Below are 24,670 nucleotides of genomic sequence, written 5' to 3' on the forward strand. Positions count from 1 at the left end.
CTAAGGAAACTGGAGGAAGAAATTTGACTTTGCTGGATCTTACTTTCCACCTATCATACTCCCCATCCAATACTAAGTTTCTGTGACCTCACCAGAACACAGTATTGTATGTGCTTAACATTTGCCACACATTTAACTCCACCATAGAAATTTGGTTTCTCCGTCCCATCTATTCACTCCTCAACACTCCTCAAACTGGTTACTTTATGACAATCCCACCTACTGGAGAGCTTTGAGCATCCACTTCATGGTTAAAACTGGGCTTGGGTAGAAACAGGGATGATGAATCTTTCAGAGGATGTTGGATCTGGAGGTGAACAATGGAAAATGGCTGGCGTCCCACTCAACATTTCAGTGGCTGTTGGCAGGGGTAGTTTCTCACTGCGGTTGCAATCTCAGAAATTCAGTTGACAAATTAATGTCTTGCAGTTAGTTTCTTTAATCGGATTACCTCAAACTCAAACTGCCAGCCTCCCTCCATCTTACTTTCTTCAGTTCAAGTATCACCACTTGTGCTTAAACTTATTTCACCTCTCTCTCTCTCTCTGTGTTCTGCTCTGCTGCTGCCCTGCCCTTTGGGCTTTGGCTCATCACCATCATTTACTTATTAATTCAAAGGTAAATTTACAAGGAACTCCGGGATGGTGAAACAGAACAATTGCTAAAGAACAATGTTTAATTCTTCCCTCATCATGCTGCAGTTTTGAAAGGGTTAAACCAAAGCAGCCTTCAACCAAACTCTCTTTGTCAGAGGTCTCAAGTCCACGTTTGATGTAAATCAGATTTGATCATCAGGAGGAGTTTGGCTCCTCCAGACAGAGTGTGGTTATTGAGTAACCTGTGTTCTTGCACTGTGTACCACCAGTCCTTCGTGGAGAGTAAATGAACATTGTTGTTTGTAAAGAGAGTACTGGAGAGGTCAGGCTCTCAGTGAAATGCTCCAAGCTGAATCCTACTTACTGCACCTTCCTCAGCACAGTGAGTCATAGTCATAGAGATGTACAGCACAGAAACAGACCCTTCAGTCCAACTCATCCATGCTGAGCAGATATCCCAACCTAATCTAGTCCCATTTGCTAGCACGTGGCCCAGATCCTTCAAAATCCTTCCTATTCATATACCTATCCAGATGCCTATTAAATGTTGTAATTGTACCAGCCTCCACCACTTCCTCTGGCAGCTCATTCCAAACACGCACCACCCTCTACATGAAAAAAGTTGCCATTTAGGTCCCTTTTATATCTTTCCCCTCTGACCCCAAACCTATGCCCCCCAGTTCTGGATTCCCCCACCCCAGGGAAAAGACCTTGTCTATTTACCCTATCCATGCCCCTCATGATTTTATAAACTTCTATAAGGTCACCCCTCAGCCTCCGATGCTCCAGGGAAAACAGCCCCAGCCTGTTCAGCCTCTCCCTATAACTCAAATCCTCCAATCCTGGCAACATCCTTGTCAATCTTTTCTGTATTTGAAAGAAGGGAATGTAAGGAATACTTTGCAGTGATTTCCTTAAGGTGTTGGGTTCAAGTATGGACAAAATACTAATATTGGTGACCCTTTACAGCAAGCTCACAGGAAGGTGCACCTTATGCTGGTGTTGTGCAGTGAAATGTAACCCATTCACATTGTCCCACCTCACCCCAGTGAGACAGTAATGTCAGGCTCAGGGAATTGGTCGTTTCTAGGTTTTTCCAGAAGGTGGAGGAGGAGGTGGAGTAAATTCACAACCATTAAACATTGGTTTTATAAACAAACAGTTCAGTTCTGAGGAAGGGTCATTCAACCGGAAACATTGACTCTGATTTCTCTCTACAGATGCCGCCAGACCTGCTGAGCTTTACCAGCTATTTCCGTTTTTGTTTCTGATTTATAGCATCGCAGTTCTTTTGGTTTTTAAACAAAACATAGATGGAATTAATTGTAAACGTTTATTGGTCATTGTCAGTTCTGAATGTAGCTCACTGGTTAGAGAAACCCATGAGGAAGACCATCGTGTGCAGTGCTTTCCTGTTTCTGTTAAGACTTGCAACAGTAAATCTATTACCAACCCATTGCCCACCAAATTCCCAATGTTAAATCCTGCTTGTCCACCATCACCAGTGCTTCCCACATGGCCTGCCTCTGTTCCCCTGCTGTTCTCGCAGTCTCTATCCTTTCCCGAAGGCCTTTTATTTCACCCCTGCAGAAGGCCCAGTCAGCTTCCCATCCTGTTCTGGAAGCTGATGGAGCAATAAATGGGGTCCTTACTCACCTTCCTTGTATTTACTTCCTCTACTCCATCAGATCTAACTTTCATTCCTAGAAATATGTCAAATGTTAGGCCTCAGGAAATAATCTGACAGCACCCCTTCATTCCCCTGCCTCCTAGCCACAACTTTACTGGGAACACACTTTTATAAATATGTGAAACATTCTAAAAAGGCAACTCTCAGGAGCGTTTATCAGACAATGACACAGCCATATGAGAGAGATCAGGGCAGGTGACCCAAAGCTTGGTCAACCAGGTAGGTTTTGAGGAGCATCTTAAGAAGGAACGAAGAGAGGTGGAGACACACAAAGAGGAAAAGAGGGGATTCTAGAGCTTGGAGCCCACATACTCACTCAACAGCAGAGTCACCAGTGGTGGAGCAACTGTAATTTTCAACGCACAGATAGCTCAGTCATTTGTGGCAGGAGGTTACAGGGTTAGGGAGGGGTTCCATCCCAAGAACACAGCAGGAGAGATCTACACTCCCTGCCACTAATGGGAGGGAATCCAATCAGACTAAAGAGCACTGATAATATCACAGGCTGCTGATGCATTTGGAAAGTGAGGATTATTGAGAGACAGAAGGCTACATCATGTGAACCATCAGAATAGATACAGGTTAACTTCAAAATGCAGCTGGTGAGTTAAGTATCTGTCCATCTGTTTCCAGCAGAAAGAGAAATGATCATTCCCATCATTATCCTGTTCCCAATGGGCAACTTCTCCTCCCCACACAATCAAATATTTTCACCCTAGCACATTTTAAGATTTTCTCTAAAGTTAGCTATATTTCATTGCATTTACAGATGGTCCCTTAAGAAATCAGCAGCTGGCAACATTGCAGTTATCAGGGCTAGAATTTACACACCACAAGAGGTAGAATTGTATCTGCTACACATGAAGTTATTTCAGATCTTAAATCACAAAATTGTCCCAGAAGACAGCCATCAGTCCATTGTATTTACTCCCACTCTCCAAACAAGCATCTCAGTGCCACTGCCCCATCTGTTCCCTGTGACCTTGCACATTGTTCCTTTCCAAATAACAATTTCACTCCTTTTCAATTGAACCGTCTCCACTGCCCTCTCCAGCAGTATATGTCAGAGCTGAACCACTTGCTGTGTGGAAACGCTTCTCTCTCATGACACTTTTCCTTCTTTTTGCCAATTACTTTAAATCGGTGTCGTCCCATTCTCAATTCTTTCACAAGTGGGAGCTATTATGTCCTGGACCCTCATCTATCGCTTTCTTCAATTCACCAAAACTGATACTGGAATGTAGCTGATGTACATTTACCCAGTTCTTGAGCAAAAACCCATAAGCGTTTTAGTAAGAGCAAAAATATGGAGAAGTGTTAGGACTGAGAATGATTGCAATTGGCATATCCACATCTCTTTAACTGCAATGTACATTCCACACATGTTGGCAGACTATTCACCTATGGCAACATTCGTGAGCTCTGTATTTGGTAATACAGGTGCAAGGTCAAAATGCCTGGTGCTGAAAAAGCACAGCTGGTCAGGCAGCATCCGAGGAGCAGGAGAGTCGATGTTTCGAGCGTAAGCCCTTCATCAACATCTTCCTGATTTGACTCTGATCTCCAGCATCTGCAGTCCTCACTTTCTCCCAATTAATATAGATGTGACTGCCTGCACTGTCATAGCTGCAAGACGCATGTGAAAATGGATTCCTTGAGTGTGGGGGGAGTTGATTCAGTTGGCAGGATGGCTGCTGTGCAAAATTCAGTGTGTATAGCACAGGGTTCGATTGCCATTTCAGCCCCCTCCCTGCCCTCCTCGATGGGGAAGGTCTTGGTGCCAGTCAGGCAGGCCTGGCTTCAGGCAGAGACAGTGCCCCCGGTAACAGGTCAGGGAGGGCATCCTGGTCTAGAGTTTCCTCCGTGTCCTTCAGGAGGCCCCAGTTATCACATTTCAGTTGCGATTAACAAAAAACAGCACAGGGCAAGGATTGCTTGTACATTAACGAATGGCCATTGGGCAGTGAAGGGGGGGGGGGGGGGGGAAAAAAGAGTTGGGGAGTGGGAATAAGGCAACACCCGTTCCCTCACATGAGTCCCGCACACCCCCCAGGAGTCAAGTCAGGATTGCAATGATTTCCAGTTGAAAACATTGGCAGTTTTAGGAAGTTTGCCCTTGATAGTGGCCACTGGACAGTCTTAGAGCTGTCACCTCCCATGAGACAGTTTGAACGTGGCTCCACTGTGCATACTCCCTTCTACAATCAGTTAAAGCACAGGAGCGCAGAGGGAGCCAGGCACCAAGCAACCATCGTCATGGAGATATCTGCACATGCTCCCCACCCTTTATGCTTTGCTTCCCTTGTTCAGAGCATTGAGTACAGGAGTTGGGAGGTCATATTGTGGCTACACAGGTTAGGCCATTTTTGGAATATTGCATGCAATTCTGGTCTCCCTGCTGTTAGAAAGATGTTGTGAAGCTTGAAAAGGTTCAGAAAAGATTTACAAGGATGTTGCCAGGGTTGGAGTATTTGAGCTATAGGGAGAGGCTGAACAGGCTGGGGCTGTTTTCCCTGGAGCATCAGAGGCTGAGGAGTGACATACAGCTTTATAAAATCATGAGGGGCATGGATAGGATAAATAGACAAGGTGGGGGGGGGGGGCAGAATCCACATCTAGAGGGTATAGATTTAGGGTGAGAGGGGAAAGATATAAAAGGGACCTAAGGGGCAACGTTTTCACACAGAGGGTGGTACATGTATGGAATGAGCTGTCGGGGAAGTGGAGGAGGCTGGTACAGTATTTAAAAGGCATCTAGATGGGTATATGAAAATTAAGGGTTTAGAGGGATATGGGTCAAGTGCTGGCAAATGGGACTAGATTAGGTTGGGATATGGGACAGTTGGACCGAAGGGTCTGTTTCCGCACTGTACATCTCTATGACTATATGACTGAGTGGTGCCCAAAACAGGAAAGCTGCCTTCCCCACAGACTGAGATCCACAGATCTTTACAAATGTCAAGGGGGTAGAGATCAAAGGCGGGTTTGAATTTGAGATAGGTGTCACCAAACGGCATGGGCAACATTCTAAATCCTTATGGAAACAGAGATTGGGGGGGGGGGAAGAGCAGCACCCCAGAACAAACAAGTTAAAAACACACACACACGTACACACAACTTCTGGAAAGTCTGCATAATTTAGTGCTGCTAAATTTCAATTATTTTGAAATTAATGCAAAGGCACATGAACTGACCTGCCTGCATGACCTCACACTGGTGCCCAAAGACCTGGGTGAAGGTGGTGTTGTTCTCTGCTGGGCTCACTGCTGTCGACATGTCCATCGCTGCTCGGCCTTTAGTCATGTATTGGGGGGGGTGAGGGGGGCCGTGTGGAGTTGTTCCCAAAGCTCCTCTCCGTCACCTCACACCACACGCTCCGAAAAGTTTTCTGGCTGTAGCTGCAGGCCAGGAGGGGCAATGAAAAGCACTTGGTCAGTGGAGCAGATCAGACACTGACTGATCCCTCAACACCAGCTGTCTCTATACAGCTCTCTGTGCTCGCAGGAATCTCCCAGTACAATACAGTCTGCTCGCCAAATCACTCAGTACTCCAAACCCAGTTATAATCTTCCAATGTTTTGGCAGTCAACCCTCAGAAATACATTCCTCTCCCTGGCTGTTCTGCTGTCAACATCCAGTCGGAGCTCTCTGACCAGAGATTTGACCTTCAGAACAGGCTGCTTTCCCCACTCGGTGTGTTAACTGGCCTTGGCAGCAGTTTAAGATTAGCTCGGAGCTGAAAGGAGGGAGAGGTGAAGCAGCAGAGAAGGCAAGCCAGCGACTTAAACCCCTGCGTCTCACCCACAACCGCAACGGTGTAGCATCAGAGAGAGAGAGAGGTGCAAAGTCAGTCTGAGCTCAAACCACAACGCACAATCATTAATAAATAAATGAGGAAGATTGAGGGCAGCTGAGGGGATTAAAAGCTGCTGCAATGTTCAACCTCCCTTCCACTGGAGTGCAACCTGTTAATTTTTGATCGAAATCAAAGTCAGAGGTAACCCTTTCACTGCCGCCTGGCTCCCCCACACTAACCAAGTGGAGACCAAGCTCATGCGCATTGGATTAACCTGGGGTGATATTTTTGGTTGCACTGTCATGTTCCCACCCGCCAGATTTGTACAGAGCAAGAAAATGAGTCTCTCCCCCTCCTCCTGCAGATCCCTATAGCACTACCCGCTGTTCCTGCAAAGTTGTGGTGAAATTTCAGCAATTCTGCACATTCACTCTGCAAGTGTAAATGGCAAGTTTTGTTTGCATGGTTCTGCAGCCAATGACACACGTGGGCTGCTGAGAAACACTTTAACTGTTTCCTTATCTATGGCTCTGCGCTGTAATCAAATTCCTACAAAATCTTTCAAAAGGGGTTTTTAAAAAAAAAATGGCTTCAAACTGCTTTGGAAAATCCTGAAGCTTTAATATGTAGTGGTGGTATTGGTAATATCAGTAGAACATAGAACATTCCAGCACAGTGCAGGCCCTTCGGCCCTTGATGTTGTGCCAACCTGTGAAACCAATCTAAAGCCGATCTAACCTACACTATTCCATTCTCGAACATGTCTATCCAATGACCACTTAAGTGCCCTGAAAGTTGACAGGTCCACGACTATTGCAGGCAGTGCGTTCTGCACCCTTACTACTCTCTGAGTAAAGAAACAACCTCTGACATCCGTCCTATATGTATCACCCCTCAATTTAAAGCTACGTCCCCTCATGGTTGTGATCATCATCCAAGGAAAAAGGCTCTCACTGTCCACCCTATCTAATCCTCTGATCATTTTATATGTCTCAATTAAGTCACCTCTCAATCTTCTCTCTAATGAAAACAGCCTCAAGTCCCTCAGCCTTTCCTCATATGCCCTTCCCTCCATACCAGGCAACATCTGAGTAAATCTCCTCTGAACCCTTTCCAAAGCATAGATTAATAATCCAGAACCTCAGGCATGGACATGGGTTCAAATCCCACCATGGCAGATGGTGACATATTAATTCAATAAACATATGCAATTAAAAAAAACTCACCTAATTCTAACTACTAAATGTTGTAAAAACCCATCTGGTTTGCAATAGCCACTATTTTGACCCAATGATGCAGCAAGTCCACAGCTCCTTTTCCTGTTTTCCTCTCTCGAGTGCCTACCAAGTGAGGAGACAAATTAGGGTCTAATGTCCTTTAGGGTAGTAAATCCGTTGTCTTTGCCTGGTCTGGCCTACACGTTACTCCAGACCCACAGCAAGGTGGTGGATTCTTAACAATTAATGTCCACCTCGCCACCTTCAGCCACATTCCATGAACAAATTAAAAATTTACTTGTAATGCCAAAGGGTTACTACTTTTCTGCTGAAATAATTATCCGAGGAAACTGCAATACTTTAATTAGATTCCAGTGTTCCTCTGATCTCACAAGCTGCATATGTAGCAATCAAATCTTTCATACTGAACAATGTTTCACAGCTTTTTTAAGTTGATCTTTTGTGGGAAATAGACATCGCTGCAGCTCTTGTCATCCACTCCCAATTGCCTTTGAACAAAATGCTTGCTTAACCTTCAGAATGGTTTCATTGCTGTGGGTGTGGAGTCACGTACAAAGACAACACATATTTCCTTCCCTGAAGGACATGAGTGAACCAGATAGATCTTTATAGCACTAGATGATAGTTCTGCCATCACCATTACTGAGACCAGCTTACAATTCCAGATGTTTTTCCAAATTTAATATACCATCTATAAGGATTTGAACTCATCTGCAGGGCGTAAGCCAGGTTGTCTGGATTACTATCGCTATGCCATAACCTCCCCTCCTCTTGAGTATTATATTCATATACAAATGAGAGCCATCAGACCTTTTTTTCATTCAGTCACAGAACGTGGGCATTGCTGGCTAGGCCCGCATTTATTGCCCATTCCCTACTTGCCCGGGGGTAGTTAAGAGTCAACACAATGCTGTGGGTTTGGAGACACATGTAGGCCAGACCAAATGAGGATGGCAGATTTCCTTCCCTGAAGGACATTAGTGAAACAGATGGGCTTTTTGATAATCCACAATGGTTTCATGGTCAATATTGGATCCTTGATTCCAGATTCTTTATTGAATTCAAATTCCACCATTTACCATGGTGGGATTTGAAACCAGGTTCCCAGAACACTAGCTGAGGTTCTGGATTAATAATACCACCAGGCCATTGCCTCCCTGATGTGAGTATGCCTCCCTGATGGGAGTATGTCCCCCAGTTGTGTTGCTTCTAACTGGGCAGAGGGTGACTTCACTTGTTCAGGCACACTAGAGAAGAGAAGACCATCTTAGAACCAAGGGTTTCTAGGTGAGCTAACTGGATCGAGAAAACCAAAGCTCTGTTTCCGAGAAGCTGGAAAGCATGATATGAAGACCCTAATTTGTTTTCTTACTCAGCAGGCACTAGAGAGAGGAAAATGGGAAAGTTAGCTGTGGACTTGCAGCATCACTGGGTCAAAACAGTAGTTATTGCACAGGTACCAAGACCAAAAGCAAGAGTCCACCGTGACGTCTTGGCATCCACCATGAAGAATTGGATTTGCTGCATACCCGAAAGCTAACGCAGATGGAAAGCTGACAACAATTAGAAAATACATCTGTCAGTCTTGGCTTAATGGAGCAGTAATGCTCAGATTCAAATATGAGCAGGTTATCTGGGTTGTCACTGCAGTGTAATACTGAGGGAGTGCTGCACTGCATGATCAGAGACCGGCTCTTTTTGGATGAGACATTAAATTGAACGCCAAATCCAGGGGATGCAAAAAGATTCCATTGGTGTTTCCTTCTGGTATTCAGGTCAGTATTTATCTTCCACTTTAGAAGCAGAATAATGGTGTTCGGAATAAACCTTGTAGGGGTTTATAAGATAATGAGGAGTGTAGATAAGGTAAATAGAAGGTGTCTTTTCCTTTGGGTGGGGGATTTCAGGACTGGGGGGATATTTTTAAGGTGAGAGGAGAAAGATTTTAAAAAGACACAGGGGCAACTGTTTTTTACACAAACAGTAGTTCATGAATGGAATGAACGTCCAGAAAAAGTGGTGGATGTGGGAACAGTTACAACATTTAAAAGACATTTGGATAAGTACATGAATAAGAAATGCTTGGAAGGATATGGACCAAGCGCAGACAGGTGGGACTAGTTTGGGATTTTGGTCGGCATGGACTGGTTGGACCAAAGGGTCTGTTTCCAAGCTGTATGACTCTATGATTTTACACAGTATAATGCTCCAGTTCCACAAACAGCAAGTTCTCTATTTTGAAGTGGTGGCTTGCAATGGATGTGCCAGCCAAAGGTTCTTTCAGTTAGAAACCAAAAAAGAAAATGCTGGAAAATCTCAGCAGGTCTGGCAGCATCTTTAAGGAGAGAAAACAGCTGACGTTTCAAATCTAACTGACCCTTTGTCAAAGGTCAATTAGACTCGAAACGTCAGCTCTTTTCTCTCCTTACAGATGCTGCCAGACCTGCTGAGATTTTCCAGCATTTTCTCTTTTGGTTTCAGATTCCAGCATCTGCAGGAATTTGCTTTTCTTTCAGTTAGACGTCTGTGATAGGAGCAGCTCCTTTTCTTGTCCAAGACACAATGGGATGGAACAGAGAAGGAGAAGATCCTGGGCTTGTGCCCGGAGTTTTTGGTATTCACTTTGTGAACGTTAACAGTTCATTGGGAGTCCCACATCTCAGGGCCACAGAGACATGGAGAAGGTAAGAGCTATGGGGTTGGATGTCTGTTCAAATCTGACCCTGGTGTCAGGTCTACTTTGAATTCGGACCTTAGATTAGGTGTTGGCCAGTTAGGGGTCATTGTGCTTAGCATCAAATTAAGTTTCAACACACACAGTAGAGCTGCAATGGTTAGTGCACTTCAACATTGTTTGCTGACTGGGCTTTTTGCTACCCGCGTGCCTTATTCGGTGGTGGTTCCTCACTGTGCTGGGTTCAAGATGCCCAGATCTTTATGTTAACATTTGTGTATTTTCCAGAAAAGGTCCTTACTGAAGATCTGGGGATGTCACATAGGAAACGGGAGAAATTAAAAGGCTTGGTCAAAGAGATGGGTTTTTCAAGAAGTTTGACAAGTTGAGGAGAGAACATAACAGGAAGCAAATTTCAAAATGCACTGGCAAGGCAATTATTATTGACTGACAGACTTGGCCAGATAATGAAAGGGTACATCTCGAGCTAAGGCCAGAGATGTTTGCACAGGATCGAAAGCAGATTGAAAAATTGTTTTGAAATATCAGGTCAACAAGCGGTCTGTATGTAGTCAGTCAGCGTGCTAACCAGTCTCTCTATTGATGACAGACCACAAGTATTTCCTACTGCTATTCTGAAGCAGGGTAGAGTCTGGTGAAAGGCAGCTAACCATTTGCAGAACAAGTCCCTTATGTTTGTTTTGGATCTCTGTTTTGATAATTACCAAAGCAAAGAGCACCAAAGTAATGGGATCATGCTGAGCAGTGAGTTTTGCTCATTGCGGTTCATTGAACTAAATGTACAGGGCGAACAGTAGTCACTGAAGTTAGGCAGAAGAGTGAGATTTCAAAACCTACCTGTAATTAGTATGTGGTATTACAGGGAATGGCTCGAAGGTCAGTGGCATTAAAAATTAGTTACAGGAAAATCACACGAGACTGGAAGTATCAGAGTGCTTATGGGGAATAAGTATGATCACACCTTGCTGCTATTTACTTTCATCACGGGACCTGAGTACATCTACAATTCACTCAGGAAGAATATACATTGCCACAAGACTAATGTCATTATCCTCTATCTCAACGGAATGGTTGCATTGCTAACCGTTGTCATAGCAACTTCCTTGTGACATTGCACTGACTGGTTAACTAGTGAATGTTAAGAGCTGCAAGAGTTTTAGTGCTGCCCCACACTCAATCTACCAACGACAGACGTGAGGTTTGCTAGGTTTTATGTCATTAATGACCACAGGATCTGTGCCATTTATCTAACATTAGCCATTTTGTATCTTTACCCCTCCCCACCCCCCCCCCCACCCCAACCCAAAGGGTGTTGAAACATTTCTTTTGGCAGCAGGTTGTTGTCAGCTATGTCTTCAGTTTAGACAACACTTGGCTTTCCTGATTTCCCTGTAACTAATTGGTCAAATTGTTGTTTTCAAAAAGAGATGTCTCATTTTTATAAAGGGTTTGCCAAGGATTGTACAGGGCTTGAAAGAGAGAGGTTATTTATAGAAATGATGCATGCTGGGCTTACTGACGAAGTGAAGAAAGATTTACATCCTTGTGAAACAGATTGCCTCTGCATTTTGAAACAAAATTATCACAGATTAATAAACAGCAGCTAGAGGTTCATTCTACATCGAAATCCCTGTAGTTCCCGCAATGGTAAAGCAACTCAAATTTTGATTAAAACAAATTTGGATCACTGATATTCACCCTGTCCATTCTTTTTTTTTAATTTCAAAGTACTCCCAATGAGCAAAACCCACTGCACAGAATGATCCCATCCCCCCAAAAAAATCTGTGTAAAGTCCCAGATGTGTATCTGCACGTTGGGGATTCCTAGAGAACTCAGTAACAGATGTGCAGATGAGATCCATGGTTAGGGGCTGGTCTGTCCTTCCCATATACAGCTGGGATAATCTTGACCTTATTATTGCTGCTGGACTCCCCCAGTTCAGCAATGTCCAATACAACAGAGCCAAGGTCCCCTCTCTGTCTCAGAGCTCTTGACCAAAACGTACTTTGAAAAAATTTGAGTTTAGCGTACATTGACTGTATGAAAACATTCTGTGGCTGCTGATTGGTCAAAAAAAACCCATCAGATCACGTTATCTTCTTTCCCAACAGCCAATGTTAGTTTACCCAAAATCCAACAGAGTTGGGATCCAAACAATATTGCAATGTGGGAGCATTATCTGGCTGGGTCAATCTCAATTTAAATTACTAGGTGTGTAGGAAACCTGTTCAGAGTTAATGATGTAATGTAATGATATAACACCTTATTTGGTAATATCTTGTTCGTGATCAACACACAAGGGCAATGTGTCCAGCTATAACTTGACCTGATGATGGTTGAATTGTCAAAGTTTCTGCCTGACAGGCAGGTGGACAGGCAGGCTGAGATAGGGTAATTTGATATTGGTTAATTAATGGAAAGCCTGGAGTGACAACACTTTAGGACCTTGGGTGTGGCTCAGCCCAGCTTTTGGAGCTGGACTTTACTGGAGAGGGGGAGTATTTGACATTGAGTGTCCATGTGTGGATAGAATCTGGACTGGCTTGGTCACTCAGTCCTGTCATATTGGCTGGTGAGCAGAGTAATGGTTTAAACTGCCTTGCTGGTATTGATAGAAATCATAATTTAAATTAAAGCACACGTTTGTTCCAGCAGGCTTTAATTATGCTTTGCTCTGCAGCTGCTGCTATGGTAATGGTTTGCCATATTGGCTGGTGAGCAGTAAAGCCATGAAGCCAATATGGAAAACCACCAACTTTAAGTGTCCTGGAAATCACAAGTTTGTTTTTGCTCTGCAGCCTGCTGGAAAATGTGCTTTGGCTATAAACAATGACCATATATGGAAATTAATCAACCCCCAAATCCAGCCCTGGGCCCAGCCATACCCAGTGGGAGCATGGCATCTTTTGATAGCCAACTCAAAACTCCCAAATCTGAGCACATCCAGTTCTCAGGTGGATCTATATGGAGGTTTCTTGGCAAAGAGCCTTATAGGGAAAGCCTTATAGAGAATTATGGCATCAAATGTCTTCCATGAATGTAGATTAAGCAATCGCCCTTATTATCCATATATGTCATTATGTACAACAATCTATATGTACAATAGTTCCATTATTATCCATATATGGAACTATTGTACATGGTTTTCATGGAAGACATTTGATGCCATAATTCTCTATAAGGCTTTCCCTATAAGGCTCTTTGCCAAGAAACCTCCATATAGATCCACCTGAGAACTGGATGTGCTCAGATTTGGGAGTTTTGAGTTGGCTATCAAAAGATGCCATGCTCCCACTTGGGTATGGCTGGGCCCAGGGCTGGATTTGGGGGTTGATTAATTTCCATATATGGTCATTGTTTATAGCCAAAGCACATTTTCCAGCAGGCTGCAGAGCAAAAACAAACTTGTGATTTCCAGGACACAAAGTTGGTGGTTTTCCATATTGGCTTCATGGCTTTACTGCTCACCAGCCAATATGGCAAACCATTACCATTAAGGTTGAGTAAGAGATTTGATGCCATATATTGAGGAAAGCTATATTTACATATAATGTGCCACTATTATCCATATATGGCTATTGATGAATCAACATCCTTTTAGAAGTCCATGGATTTCATGCAAGATATTTGATGACATGGATGTTTCTTGGTAATGGCATATCCATACTTGGTAGTAATAGAATGTTCTGGAAATGTCATAGAATCTATATGTACAATAATGTTCCATTATTATCCATATATGGTAATTATCCAAATATGGCCCAGGGTGTTTTTGCTTTCCATATGTGGTAATTTATTCATACCCATTTATGGAAGTTAAAGCAGGATGCAGAGCAGCCAATACAGAAAACCACTAACACTGCTATAGATGGAAATTACAGTTTGTTAGTGATTTTCCAAATTGGCTTCATGGCTTTCTGCTCACCAGCCAATGTACCAAAAGAGCATTCTGGAAATGCCCATATTTGGTAATAATATCTGTCATTACCAAATATAGATGTTTCTAGAATGTTCCATTCATACCAAGAAGGTATCAACCAGAACAGGACATTACTAAGAACGTACTAGAAGCATCCATATTAGGTAATGACAGAACGTTCTGTAAACCTCTGTATTAGGAAATGACAGAACATTCTGTTCTGGTTGAGATCTATTCTTGGTAATAACAGAACGTTCTGGAAACATCCATATTTGGTTATGACGGAACATTCTGAGCCTCAGAATAGGACGCTCTGTTCCATAAAAGGTTATATATATCAGTCTCGATGGACTTCCAGGGAGGTAAACTTTGTCCGTCATGGACCTGACCATATTTGGGTATGAGATTGGTGAAGTGATTGCAGAGGGCACATTTTCCATTGTGAGAAAGGCCTTCTCCCAAAAGCTTCAACGATCTGTTGCCATTAAAGTCATCGATAAATCAAAGCAGTCTGATGACTACTTAACTAAATGTTTGCCAAGGGAGGTTTCCATTTTTGCGGAATGCTCCCACCCTAATATAATCAAAGTATACCAGATCATTGAATCGAGTGAACATACATTGTTTATAATGGAAGAAGCGAAAGCAGACCTCTACGACTTCATTGACTCTCAAGGTCATTTATCTGAAGAGGTCGCCAGACCATATTTTAGGCAGATTTCCCAGGCTTTGGAATATTGTCATATTCATCACATCGCACACCGTGATATTAAGTGTGAAAACATCTTAATTACTGCTGATAATATCCCAAAACTCACGGACTTTGGATTGGCAACTTGCATTAAAAGCTCAGAGAGTTGCCCGTCTTCAACATTTTGTGGATCAGCAGCGTATGCTGCTCCTGAGATTCTCAATGGTGAGAAATATGATCCATTTAAAGCAGATATCTGGAGCCTGGGGGTTCTCCTTTATGTTATAGTGACAGGCTGCCTGCCTTTTGATGATAGTGACCTTTCAAAGCTCAAGGAGCTACAGATACAATCTTTACAGTTTCCCCCATCACCTTCCCTGAGTGACTGCTGTCGAAATCTGATTGATGTAACGTTAGAAAGAAACCCAGAGATAAGAGCGAGCATTAAACATGTAGTAGACCATCAATGGCTGAGAGAATCAAATTAAATATTCATATATTTAAATTTTAAAAATATATTTAATATTGAAAAGGGCTCATCCTCCAGGAACAACTCCTGGAGGACGAGCCCTTTTTTTTTGGTCCTTTGATCCAGCCTATCCATATTTGGTATTAGATTCATACCTTATATGGAAGTTCCAATACTGGGACCCATCCATACTGCTCCAGTGAAATGATGATCTGTGGAATCGTATGGAATTAAACAGAGTTCAGATGGGTCCCAATATGAATGGGCTCTATTGGAACTCTATTGGGTTCCCATCCATTCTTTATGGTTCCATTATGATTCCCTCTGGTAACCCTCTTTATCATCCATATTCTAATGGAAGGCCATTTCATCCATGCCATTAATCCATACCTTATATGGAAATTTCAATTAACGGAGGTTAAATTGGTTGTTTCAGTGAACTGAAACTACATCTTTGTGGGAACCTCTTAAAAAGATGTAGTTTCACCTCACTAATATTACCAATTCAACCTCCGTTAATTGAAACTCCGTTAATGGTGAAAAAGACCTCATTCTTTGAAGAAATGAGCATAGTTTAGCCTTCCCTATTGGAACTTCCATGCAAGGTATGGATTTAACGGAAGGTTAAACACTGGGGCAGTCACCTTGGCTTTATTAGGACACTATCAATGGCTTAGCGAGTCAAATTAAATATCATATATTTAAAAATATATTTAATATTGAAAAGGGCTCATCCTCAGGAGGACGAGCCCTTTTTTTTGGTCCTTTGATCCAGCCTATCCATATTTGCTATTAGATCCCTACCTTATATGGAAGTTCCAATACTGGGACCCATCCATACTGCTCCAGTGAAATGATGATCTGTGGAATCATATGGAATTAACCTCAGTACAGAAGGGTCCCAATATGAATGGGCTGTATTGAAACTTCCATATATGGAAGGCTGATCTAAAACAGCCTATATATAGCAAAATTTTTTACCCCTTGCATGTGGAATTATTGAGTTTACATCCATTCTTTATGGCCATAAGGGCCATGAAATTGAGGTTCCCTAATGACCCCCTCCAGTATTTATCATCCATATTCTAATGGAAGGCCATTAATTGAAACTTCCATATAAGGTATGGATTAATGGCTTGGATGAAGCCATTAATCCATACCTTATATGGAAGTTTCAATTAACGGAGGTTGAATTGGTTATTTTAGTGAGCCGAGACTACATCTTCTTAAGAGGTTCCCACAAAGATGTAGTTGCAGCTGACTGAAACAACCAATTCAACCTCCGATAAATGGAAGTTTCAATGGCTTAGTTTGGCCTTCCCTATTGGAACTTCCATGCAAGGTATGGATGTAATAGAAGGTTAAACACTGGGGCAGTCACATTGGCTTGAACTGGTACTAAATTGATCAAAAGTGGACACAGCATTTGAAGCCAGTTAAAGGCAAGGTGACTGCCCCAGGGGGATACTAAGGTCATTATGGAACCTCAGTTCCATGGCAAACAAAAGTTGGAGTTTGGCAAATTGCTAAGTTTTGGGTAATTATGATTGATGGTGGACAAAGTTGTACAGAAATGTATCTTGGATCTCAATCGCAGCCGTAGGAACATCTGGGGCATATAGCCTTGCCCTTTATTTCTGTATTACTTTGTCCATCTTCAGTCATGATTACCCAAAACTTATCAAAGTTCTTTTTTTTATATAAAAAAACCCAGCAACCATTTGCACTCTGTACTTTGCATTGCTTGCCAGGGCTGGAGCACAGTAATATGAACATTGTGGTCATGCATGTTGCAACAGAAATAAATGATGTGATAATAGTTGGGCAGACAGGTGTTCCTACGGCTGCGATTGAGATCCAAGAATGGTGTGTTGCCTCCATGGTGCAAGGGTCAAGCATGTCTCAAGCAGTTACAGCAATTTCTCAAAGGGGCTGGAGGTGATTGTATACATTGGTATCAACAGCATCAGGGGAGAAAGGCCTGTAGGACCCCCATTCCTTTTTCTCCCTATGTTGTTGGTACCAGAGGTCCTGCAGAGATTACTACAAAAGGAATTATGGATCCCAAACAATAATGAGATAAGAGAGAAGGTTGGCACAGGTTAAATATCACACAACACCAGGTTATAATCCAACTTCTTTCAAGTCACAGTCCTGAGACAACTTCAGGTTTTATCAGTATAAAAACACAGTGACGCCTCAGCTCAGATAGAGTATTAAAGGTATGAGGTTAGAGTCTGTCGGTGTCCCAACCTTGAGTCAGACTGGTTCTGTTTCCAAAGTAGGAATTTATAAAATGTCAATGGAAACCTCCAAACCCATTCTAAGTGATTAAAGACTTGGATTTGTTCAATACATCGCATCAATTGTATGACACTTTGATCTTTTACTATAAATTTTGTGCCCTATGATCCTGCCTGACTAGCAACCCGATGAAAGAGCAATGCTACAAAAGCTTGTACTTTCAAATAAACTGGTTGGACTATAATCTGGTGCTGTGTGATTTTTAACTTTGTCCACCCCAGTTCAACATTGGCTCCTCCACATCATGGCTACATCAACACCGCTAACCCCCAGCTCAAAGTGGAGAGGATCTGAGGCACATATCGACACAGACATCAGATTTCTGCAGAGATGCAAGGAAGCAGGAAAGATCCCAAAAGGACTACAGACTATGAAACCCTCTCACATTGACCTACGGCACAGACTACGCTGAAAGATTTTGCTGTCACGTCTCTTTGTAAACCCCTCAAGCGTCTTATACACCAACTCTACAGCAGGTGCTGGGAAATCAAGGTGGAGTTCATATTCTCAGCTTGTGTTCAGGATACAGCAGTACGGTTACAAGACACGGCCAAGCAGATGGGGCAATGCAACTACACCACCTACCAAGAACAAGAAACTGGAGAAACTTGGCATCGCCACCAGCAGTAGCCAAGTCTCCTCTGGCACCACAGTTGAAAATGATACCACCACAGGGAAATCGATCAACAATTTATTGGACCACACCCTTCAACTGGCAGAGTTGAAGTTCTCAGCCAAAGGCTCAATTTCTGCCCCAACACCAAAATAGACCTCCTTGGTCTTGCAGCAAACATAGAGGATTTCATCAGATGAATGAGACTCCAGGAATTCTTCCAAGATGTCAGCAGCGGGTCCAATGACACAACTGGAACAGTCGTCAGAGAGATCTGTAGTGGAATGACCAGAGAAGGAGTCGATTTGGACCCCTCCGGAAAGCTGCTGCCCTGGGATTGACATGTATGCTCAAACATCAGGAAATATGTAAATGCCAGATTCATCAGCCACACCCACAAGGTAGAGTGAATCACCACCCAATCACAATGCAATGCCGTCCATGCTCTCAAGACCAGTCGCAACATTGTCATCAAACCAACCAATAAAGGAGGAACCATCGTCATCCAGCATAGAACGGACTACTGTAAGAAGGTGCACCAGCAACTGAACAACCAGGAACATTACAGACAACTACCGGCCAATCCAACCAAAGAACACACCCGTGAACTAAACACACTGATCCAGTCCTTCAGAGTAGCCCACACATTCTCATCCGCGTAGGGACCTACTACTGCCCTCTGAAGATACATAAAGCCTACATGCCTGGACTTTCCATCATGTCAGGCAAAGGGACCTTGTGTGAGAATTTTTCTTGCTATGTCGAGGGCATCTTGAAACCCATTGTACAGGGGACCTCCAAATCCTGTTGCGACACTACAGATTTCCTACAGAAAATCAGCAACTATGCACCAGTTAAACTGGGAACATTCCTCGTCACAATGGAAATTTCAGCCCTCTACACCAGCATCCCCCACGATGACAGTATTGTGGTGGCACGGTGACTCAGTGGTTAGCACTGTTGCCTCACAGCACCAGGGTCCTGGGTTTGATCCCAACCTCAGGTAACTGTCTGTGTGGAGTTTGCACATTCTCCCCGTGTCTGTGTGGGTTTCCTCCAGGTGCTCCGGTTCCTCCCACAGTCCAAAGATGTGCAGGTCAGGTGAATTGGCCGTGCTAAATTGTCAATTAGGTGCATTAGTCAGAGGGAAAAGGGTTTGGGTGGGTTACTCTTCAGAGGGTTGGTGTGGACCTGTTGGGCCGAAGGGCCTGTTTCCACACTGTCGGGAATCTAATCTAAAAAAAGAGCCTCAGTACTCAACACCAAAAACTACCAATCTCCAGACACCATCCTACAACTCATCTGCTTCATCCTTGATCACAACGTTTTCACCTTTGACAACCAGTTCTTCATCTAATTACATGGAACAGCCTTGGGGACAAAGTTTGCACCTCAATATGACAAATTTTCATGCAGAAGTTCGAACAAGAACTCTTTGCTGCACAGGACCTCTGATCAGCACTAGACACCAGATGCATTGATGTCATTTTCTTCCTCTGGGTCCACGGCAAGGAGTCCCCAAAACAATTGCACAGTGGGGGAGCACTTCAGCAGTCAGGGCATTCAACCTCAGATCTTTGGGTGACTATCCTCCAAGGTGGACTTCAGAATATGCAACAACGCAGAGTGGTCAAGCAGAGACTGATAGCCAAGATCAGTACCCATGAGGATGGCCTTAACCAGAATCTTGGGTTCATGTCACACTACAGGCAGCCCCACTACACTATACATTCTCTCACACACATAACACACACACTCTTACACACAATGAGACTCACACAGACCCTCTCTCATATACACGTGCTCTCTCTTACACACACACACACACTCACAAGCGTATACTCCATCACACTCATCCACACATTATCAAGCATGTTCACACATGCACACATTTTGTTCAAAAAGCACATAATCTGTTGGCAGTCAGTCCAAGAGATATTTTATAAATTCCTACTTTGGAAATTGAACCAAAGTTGATTCAAATTTGGGATGCAGACAGACTCTAACCTCACACCTTTAATGCTCTGTGTGAGCTGAGACGCAAATTTTTTTATATACTGATAAAACCTTGAGTTGTCTTGGGACTGTGACTTGAAGGAAGTTCTGGAATTTACACATAAATTATTAGAAACCTGCATCCCCATTCAATGTGATTAAATACTTAACAACCATCTAGATTTGTTCAACATGTTGCATCAGTTGTATGGCACTTTGATCTTTTACTATAAATTCTGTGTCCTATGATCCTGCTCCACAGCTACCTGATGAAGGAGCAGTGCTCCAAAAGCTAGTGCTTCCAATTAAACCTGTTGGATTATAACCTGGTGTTGTGTGATTTTTAATTTTAGTCCACCCCAGTCCACCTCCACAACAAGAGGCAAAAGCATGGAAGAGAATGAGAGAAGACTGATGAGTTAAACTGCATTTATTTCAATGCAAGAAGCCTGATGGGTAAGTCAATGAACTCAGGACATGGATAGGGTTGGTGCTGGGTTCACTGCTTTTCGTCATTTATATAAATGATTTGGACAGGAATGTAGGAGGCATGGTTTGTAAGTTTGTTAATAAAATTAATGACATGCTGGACAGTGAGTACGATTATTTAAGAGTACAAAAGGATCTTGATCAACTGGGCCAATGGGCTGAGGAATGACAGATGGAGTTTAATTCAGATAAATGTGAGGTGATGCATTTTGGTAAGGCAACCCAGGGCCAGACTTAATGGTAGATCGCTAAGGGGAGTGTCATTGATCAGAGACACCTAGGGGTGCAGGTACATAGTTCCTTGAAAGTGGAGTCACTGGTAGACAGGGTAGTGAAGAAGGATTTTGGAATGTTTACCTTCATTAATCAGAAGATTGAGTATAGGAGATGTCATGTTGTTGTTGTACCGGACATTGGTGAGGCCATGTTTGGAATACTGTGTATTATTCTGGTCGCCCGGCTATAGGAAGAAAGTCACTAAACTGGAAATAGTGCAAAAAATATTTACAAAGGTGTTACCGAGACTGGATGGTTTGAGCTATGAGAGGCTGGAACTTTTTTCCCTGAATCACAGGAGACTGAGGGGTGACCTTATAGAGGTTAATAAAATCATTGATAGGGTGAACAGCCAAGGTCCCCAAAACTAGAGGTCATAGGTTTACAACATTAATCTAATTTTTTTTAAAAATCCCTACAATTGAAAACAGGCACTTCGACCCAACAAGTTCACACTGATCCTCTGAAGAATAACCCATCCAGACACATTTCCCACTGACTAATGCACTATGGGCAATTGAGAATGGCCTATTCACCTGACCTGCTCATCTTTGGACTGTGGGAGGAAACCCACGCAGATACAGAGAGAATGTGCAAACTCCACACAGACAGTCACCCGAGGCTGGAATCAAACCTGGATCCCTGGTGCTGTGAGGCAGCAGTGCCAACCACTGAGCCACTGTGTCTCCCCAATCATTTAAAAATCATTTAGACAGGTACATGGATAGGAAAGGTTTAGAGGGATATGGGCCAAATGCAGGCAAGTGGGACTAGTTCAGATTAGGAAACCTGGGTTGGTGATATAGAACGAGTTGGGCTGCAGGTGCTGTTTCCGTGCTGTATGCCTGTGTGGTCAGAATCTGTAGTTTGGCTGTCTCATTACCACTGCAACTGAAACTCTGGTCTTTGTGTTCTGCTGAATGGCTCCTTTGGGAGATGAAGGTTATTGGGAATAAGTATTTCCTAATCATTTTTCTTTCAAGGATTCTGACATTTGTTCCAAACAGGAGTTCCTTTAAGAAAATCGAACCAGTTAATATTAGAACTCTATCAATCTGACACCTCCATACAGAGAAATAATTTTGAAGGCAAGCACTGAGTTAGGAATAGTTATTTATCCTGGTTTCTCACCATGCAGCATAGACATTTAATAGATTATCCTTCTTATCAATTGCGTCCATAACTTTTCAGAAAATTCCCAAATCTTCCTCTGCATCCAAACGTTGAGACTCTAAGTCGGAGAATGCTTTATACTCGATCTTGCTTCCAATGGAAAGCAGCAATAGCAAGAGTATGTCTTTTTTTTCCCCCTTTGGCAATGACCTAACTCATCTGTGCATTTGTGTTCGTCAAACATTGGTGGGTTATCCTATCCCAGCACTTTGCAGTTGGTTTCAGCCATTTTTCTCAAACATAACTCAAATGATTGCCCCCTGTCTGAAAGAAAAACTTTCACAACTTTTACATCGAGGCAACTATCCCAATGTCACCTTGGATCTAATTCTGTTGGTGATATAGAATGCAAGAAACTTGTTGACTTCCCAGCCACACAGCTTATTCCACAGTCAGGAACACTCTCAGTAATTTACTTAATCAATAACTCAGTCAGAAGCTTAACTCTTGATGTACTGCCCAGATTGATGTTAAATAGAGCACCAGGCAGCCCTTGGGTGTTAAAATATCTAATGGGCCTCCGTGTCCTGAGAATTTATTTCTCATTACTCATCTGCCAAGCTTGGCAACTTTGGCAGTCTCATCCTGAGGAATTAATCTGTGGAATTAATTGTTCCATTTCTAATATTGACTGTGATTTGAAAATAATTTGACCAGTGCGCTGTAGAACAATCATGGTAATTTGATGCAGAGAGGTGGTCTTCTTACCTAACCAATACATGCCTGGGAACGTATGGAATTCGCTGTCTCTGGAGAACGTAATCAATATCTCATGTGAAACTAAATGGCCTATATCAAGCTTCTCTGTGTACATTTGTGTGACAATGCAATTCTTTCAGGGAACTAATATATACCCGTAGCACCGTTTATTCTAGTATTATAATACCAAGGTACCAATTATTGGTAGGATAAACTATTCCCATGTTCAAGTAAATGTTTCTTCTCATTAAGGAATTGTGCCAATATTTATTGTGTTCCATGCTAATAATTATCTGTGTTATTGAGGAGGATTAGTCATTTATTCCATTGGATGGTTATATTTTAACCTGACATAAAAAATCAGGGAGGCCCCTGTAAAAGAGAAACACCAATTTCATATGAACTACACCAAGCAGGGTCACCCATCAGATCAGGGTCATCCATCAGACCAGGATCATCCATCAGACCAGAGTCATCCATCAGATCAGGGTCATCCATCAGATCAGAGTCACCCATCAGACCAGGGTCACCCATCAGATCAGGGTCATCCATCAGATCAGGGTCATCCATCAGACCAGAGTCACCCATCAGACTAGGGTCACCCATCAGACCAGGGTCATCCATCAGACCAGGGTCAACCATCAGATCAGGGTCACCCATCAGACCAGGGTCATCCATCAGTCCAGGGTCATCCATCAGTCCAGGGTCACCCATTAGACCAGGGTCATCCATCAGACCAGGGTCACCCATCAGATCAGGGTCATCCATCAGACCAGGGTCAGCTATCAGATCAGGGTCATCCATCAGATCAGAGTCATCCATCAGACCAGAGTCACCCATCAGACTAGGGTCACCCATCAGACCAGGGTCACCCATCAGACCAGGGTCACCCATCAGATCAGAGTCACCCATCAGATCAGGGTCATCCATCAGACCAGGGTCACCCATCAGACCAGGGTCACCCATCAGGTCAGGGTCACCCATCAGACCAGGGTCACCCATCAGACCAGAGTCACCCATCAGACCAGGGTCAACCATCAGATCAAGGTCACCCATCAGACCAGGGTCACCCATCAGATCAGAGTCACCCATCAGACCAGGGTCACCCATCAGATCAGAGTCACCCATCAGATCAGGGTCATCCATCAGACCAGGGTCACCCATCAGACCAGGGTCACCCATCAGATCAGGGTCACCCATCAGACCAGGGTCACCCATCAGACCAGGGTCAACCATCAGATCAAGGTCACCCATCAGACCAGGGTCACCCATCTGATCAGAGTCACCCATCAGATCAGGGTCACCCATCAGACCAGGGTCACCCATCAGATCAGGGTCACCCATCAGATCAGGGTCATCCATCAGATCAGGGTCACGCATCAGACCAGGGTCATCCATCAGATCAGGGTCATCCATCAGATCATGGTCATCCATCAGACCAGGGTCACCCATCAGACCAGGGTCATCCATCAGACCAGGGTCACCCATCAGATGATGGTCATCCAACAGACCAGAGTCAACCTTATATCTGAGTCATCCATCAGACCAGGGTCATCCATCAGATCACGGTCATCCATCAGATCAGAGTCACCCATCAGATCAGGGTCACCCATCAGATCAGGGTCACCTATCAGACCAGGGTCACCCATCAGACCAGGGTCGCCTATCAGACCAGGGTCACCCATCAGACCAGGGTCACCCATCAGATCAGGGTCATCCATCAGACCAGGGTCACCCATCAGATCAGGGTCACCCATCAGATCAGGGTCATCCATCAGACCAGGGTCACCCATCAGATCAGGGTCATCCATCAGACCAGGGTCACCCATCAGATCAGGGTCACCCATCAGACCAGGGTCACCCATCAGATCAGGGTCATCCATCAGACCAGGGTCACCCATCAGATCAGGGTCATCCATCAGACCAGGGTCATCCATCAGATCAAGGTCATCCATCAGATCAGGGTCATCCATCAGACCAGGGTCACCCATCAGACCAGGGTCACCCATCAGATCAGGGTCACCCA

The 24,670-nt window shown here is 43.7% G+C and overlaps 1 protein-coding gene across 1 annotated transcript; it reads left to right on the forward strand.

Moving 5' to 3' along the window:
* Positions 1-14,313: 14,313 nt before the first annotated feature.
* Positions 14,314-24,654, forward strand: LOC140487254 (testis-specific serine/threonine-protein kinase 6-like; the record flags this gene model as incomplete). The annotated part of the gene is made up of 2 exons (XM_072586881.1): positions 14,314-15,038; positions 24,585-24,654. Coding segments are annotated over exons 1-2 (795 nt in total), but the record flags the coding sequence as incomplete, so codon positions are not given.
* Positions 24,655-24,670: the final 16 nt, after the last annotated feature.

This window comes from Chiloscyllium punctatum, chromosome 16, assembly GCF_047496795.1.
Source record: "Chiloscyllium punctatum isolate Juve2018m chromosome 16, sChiPun1.3, whole genome shotgun sequence".
NCBI lineage: Eukaryota > Metazoa > Chordata > Chondrichthyes > Orectolobiformes > Hemiscylliidae > Chiloscyllium > Chiloscyllium punctatum.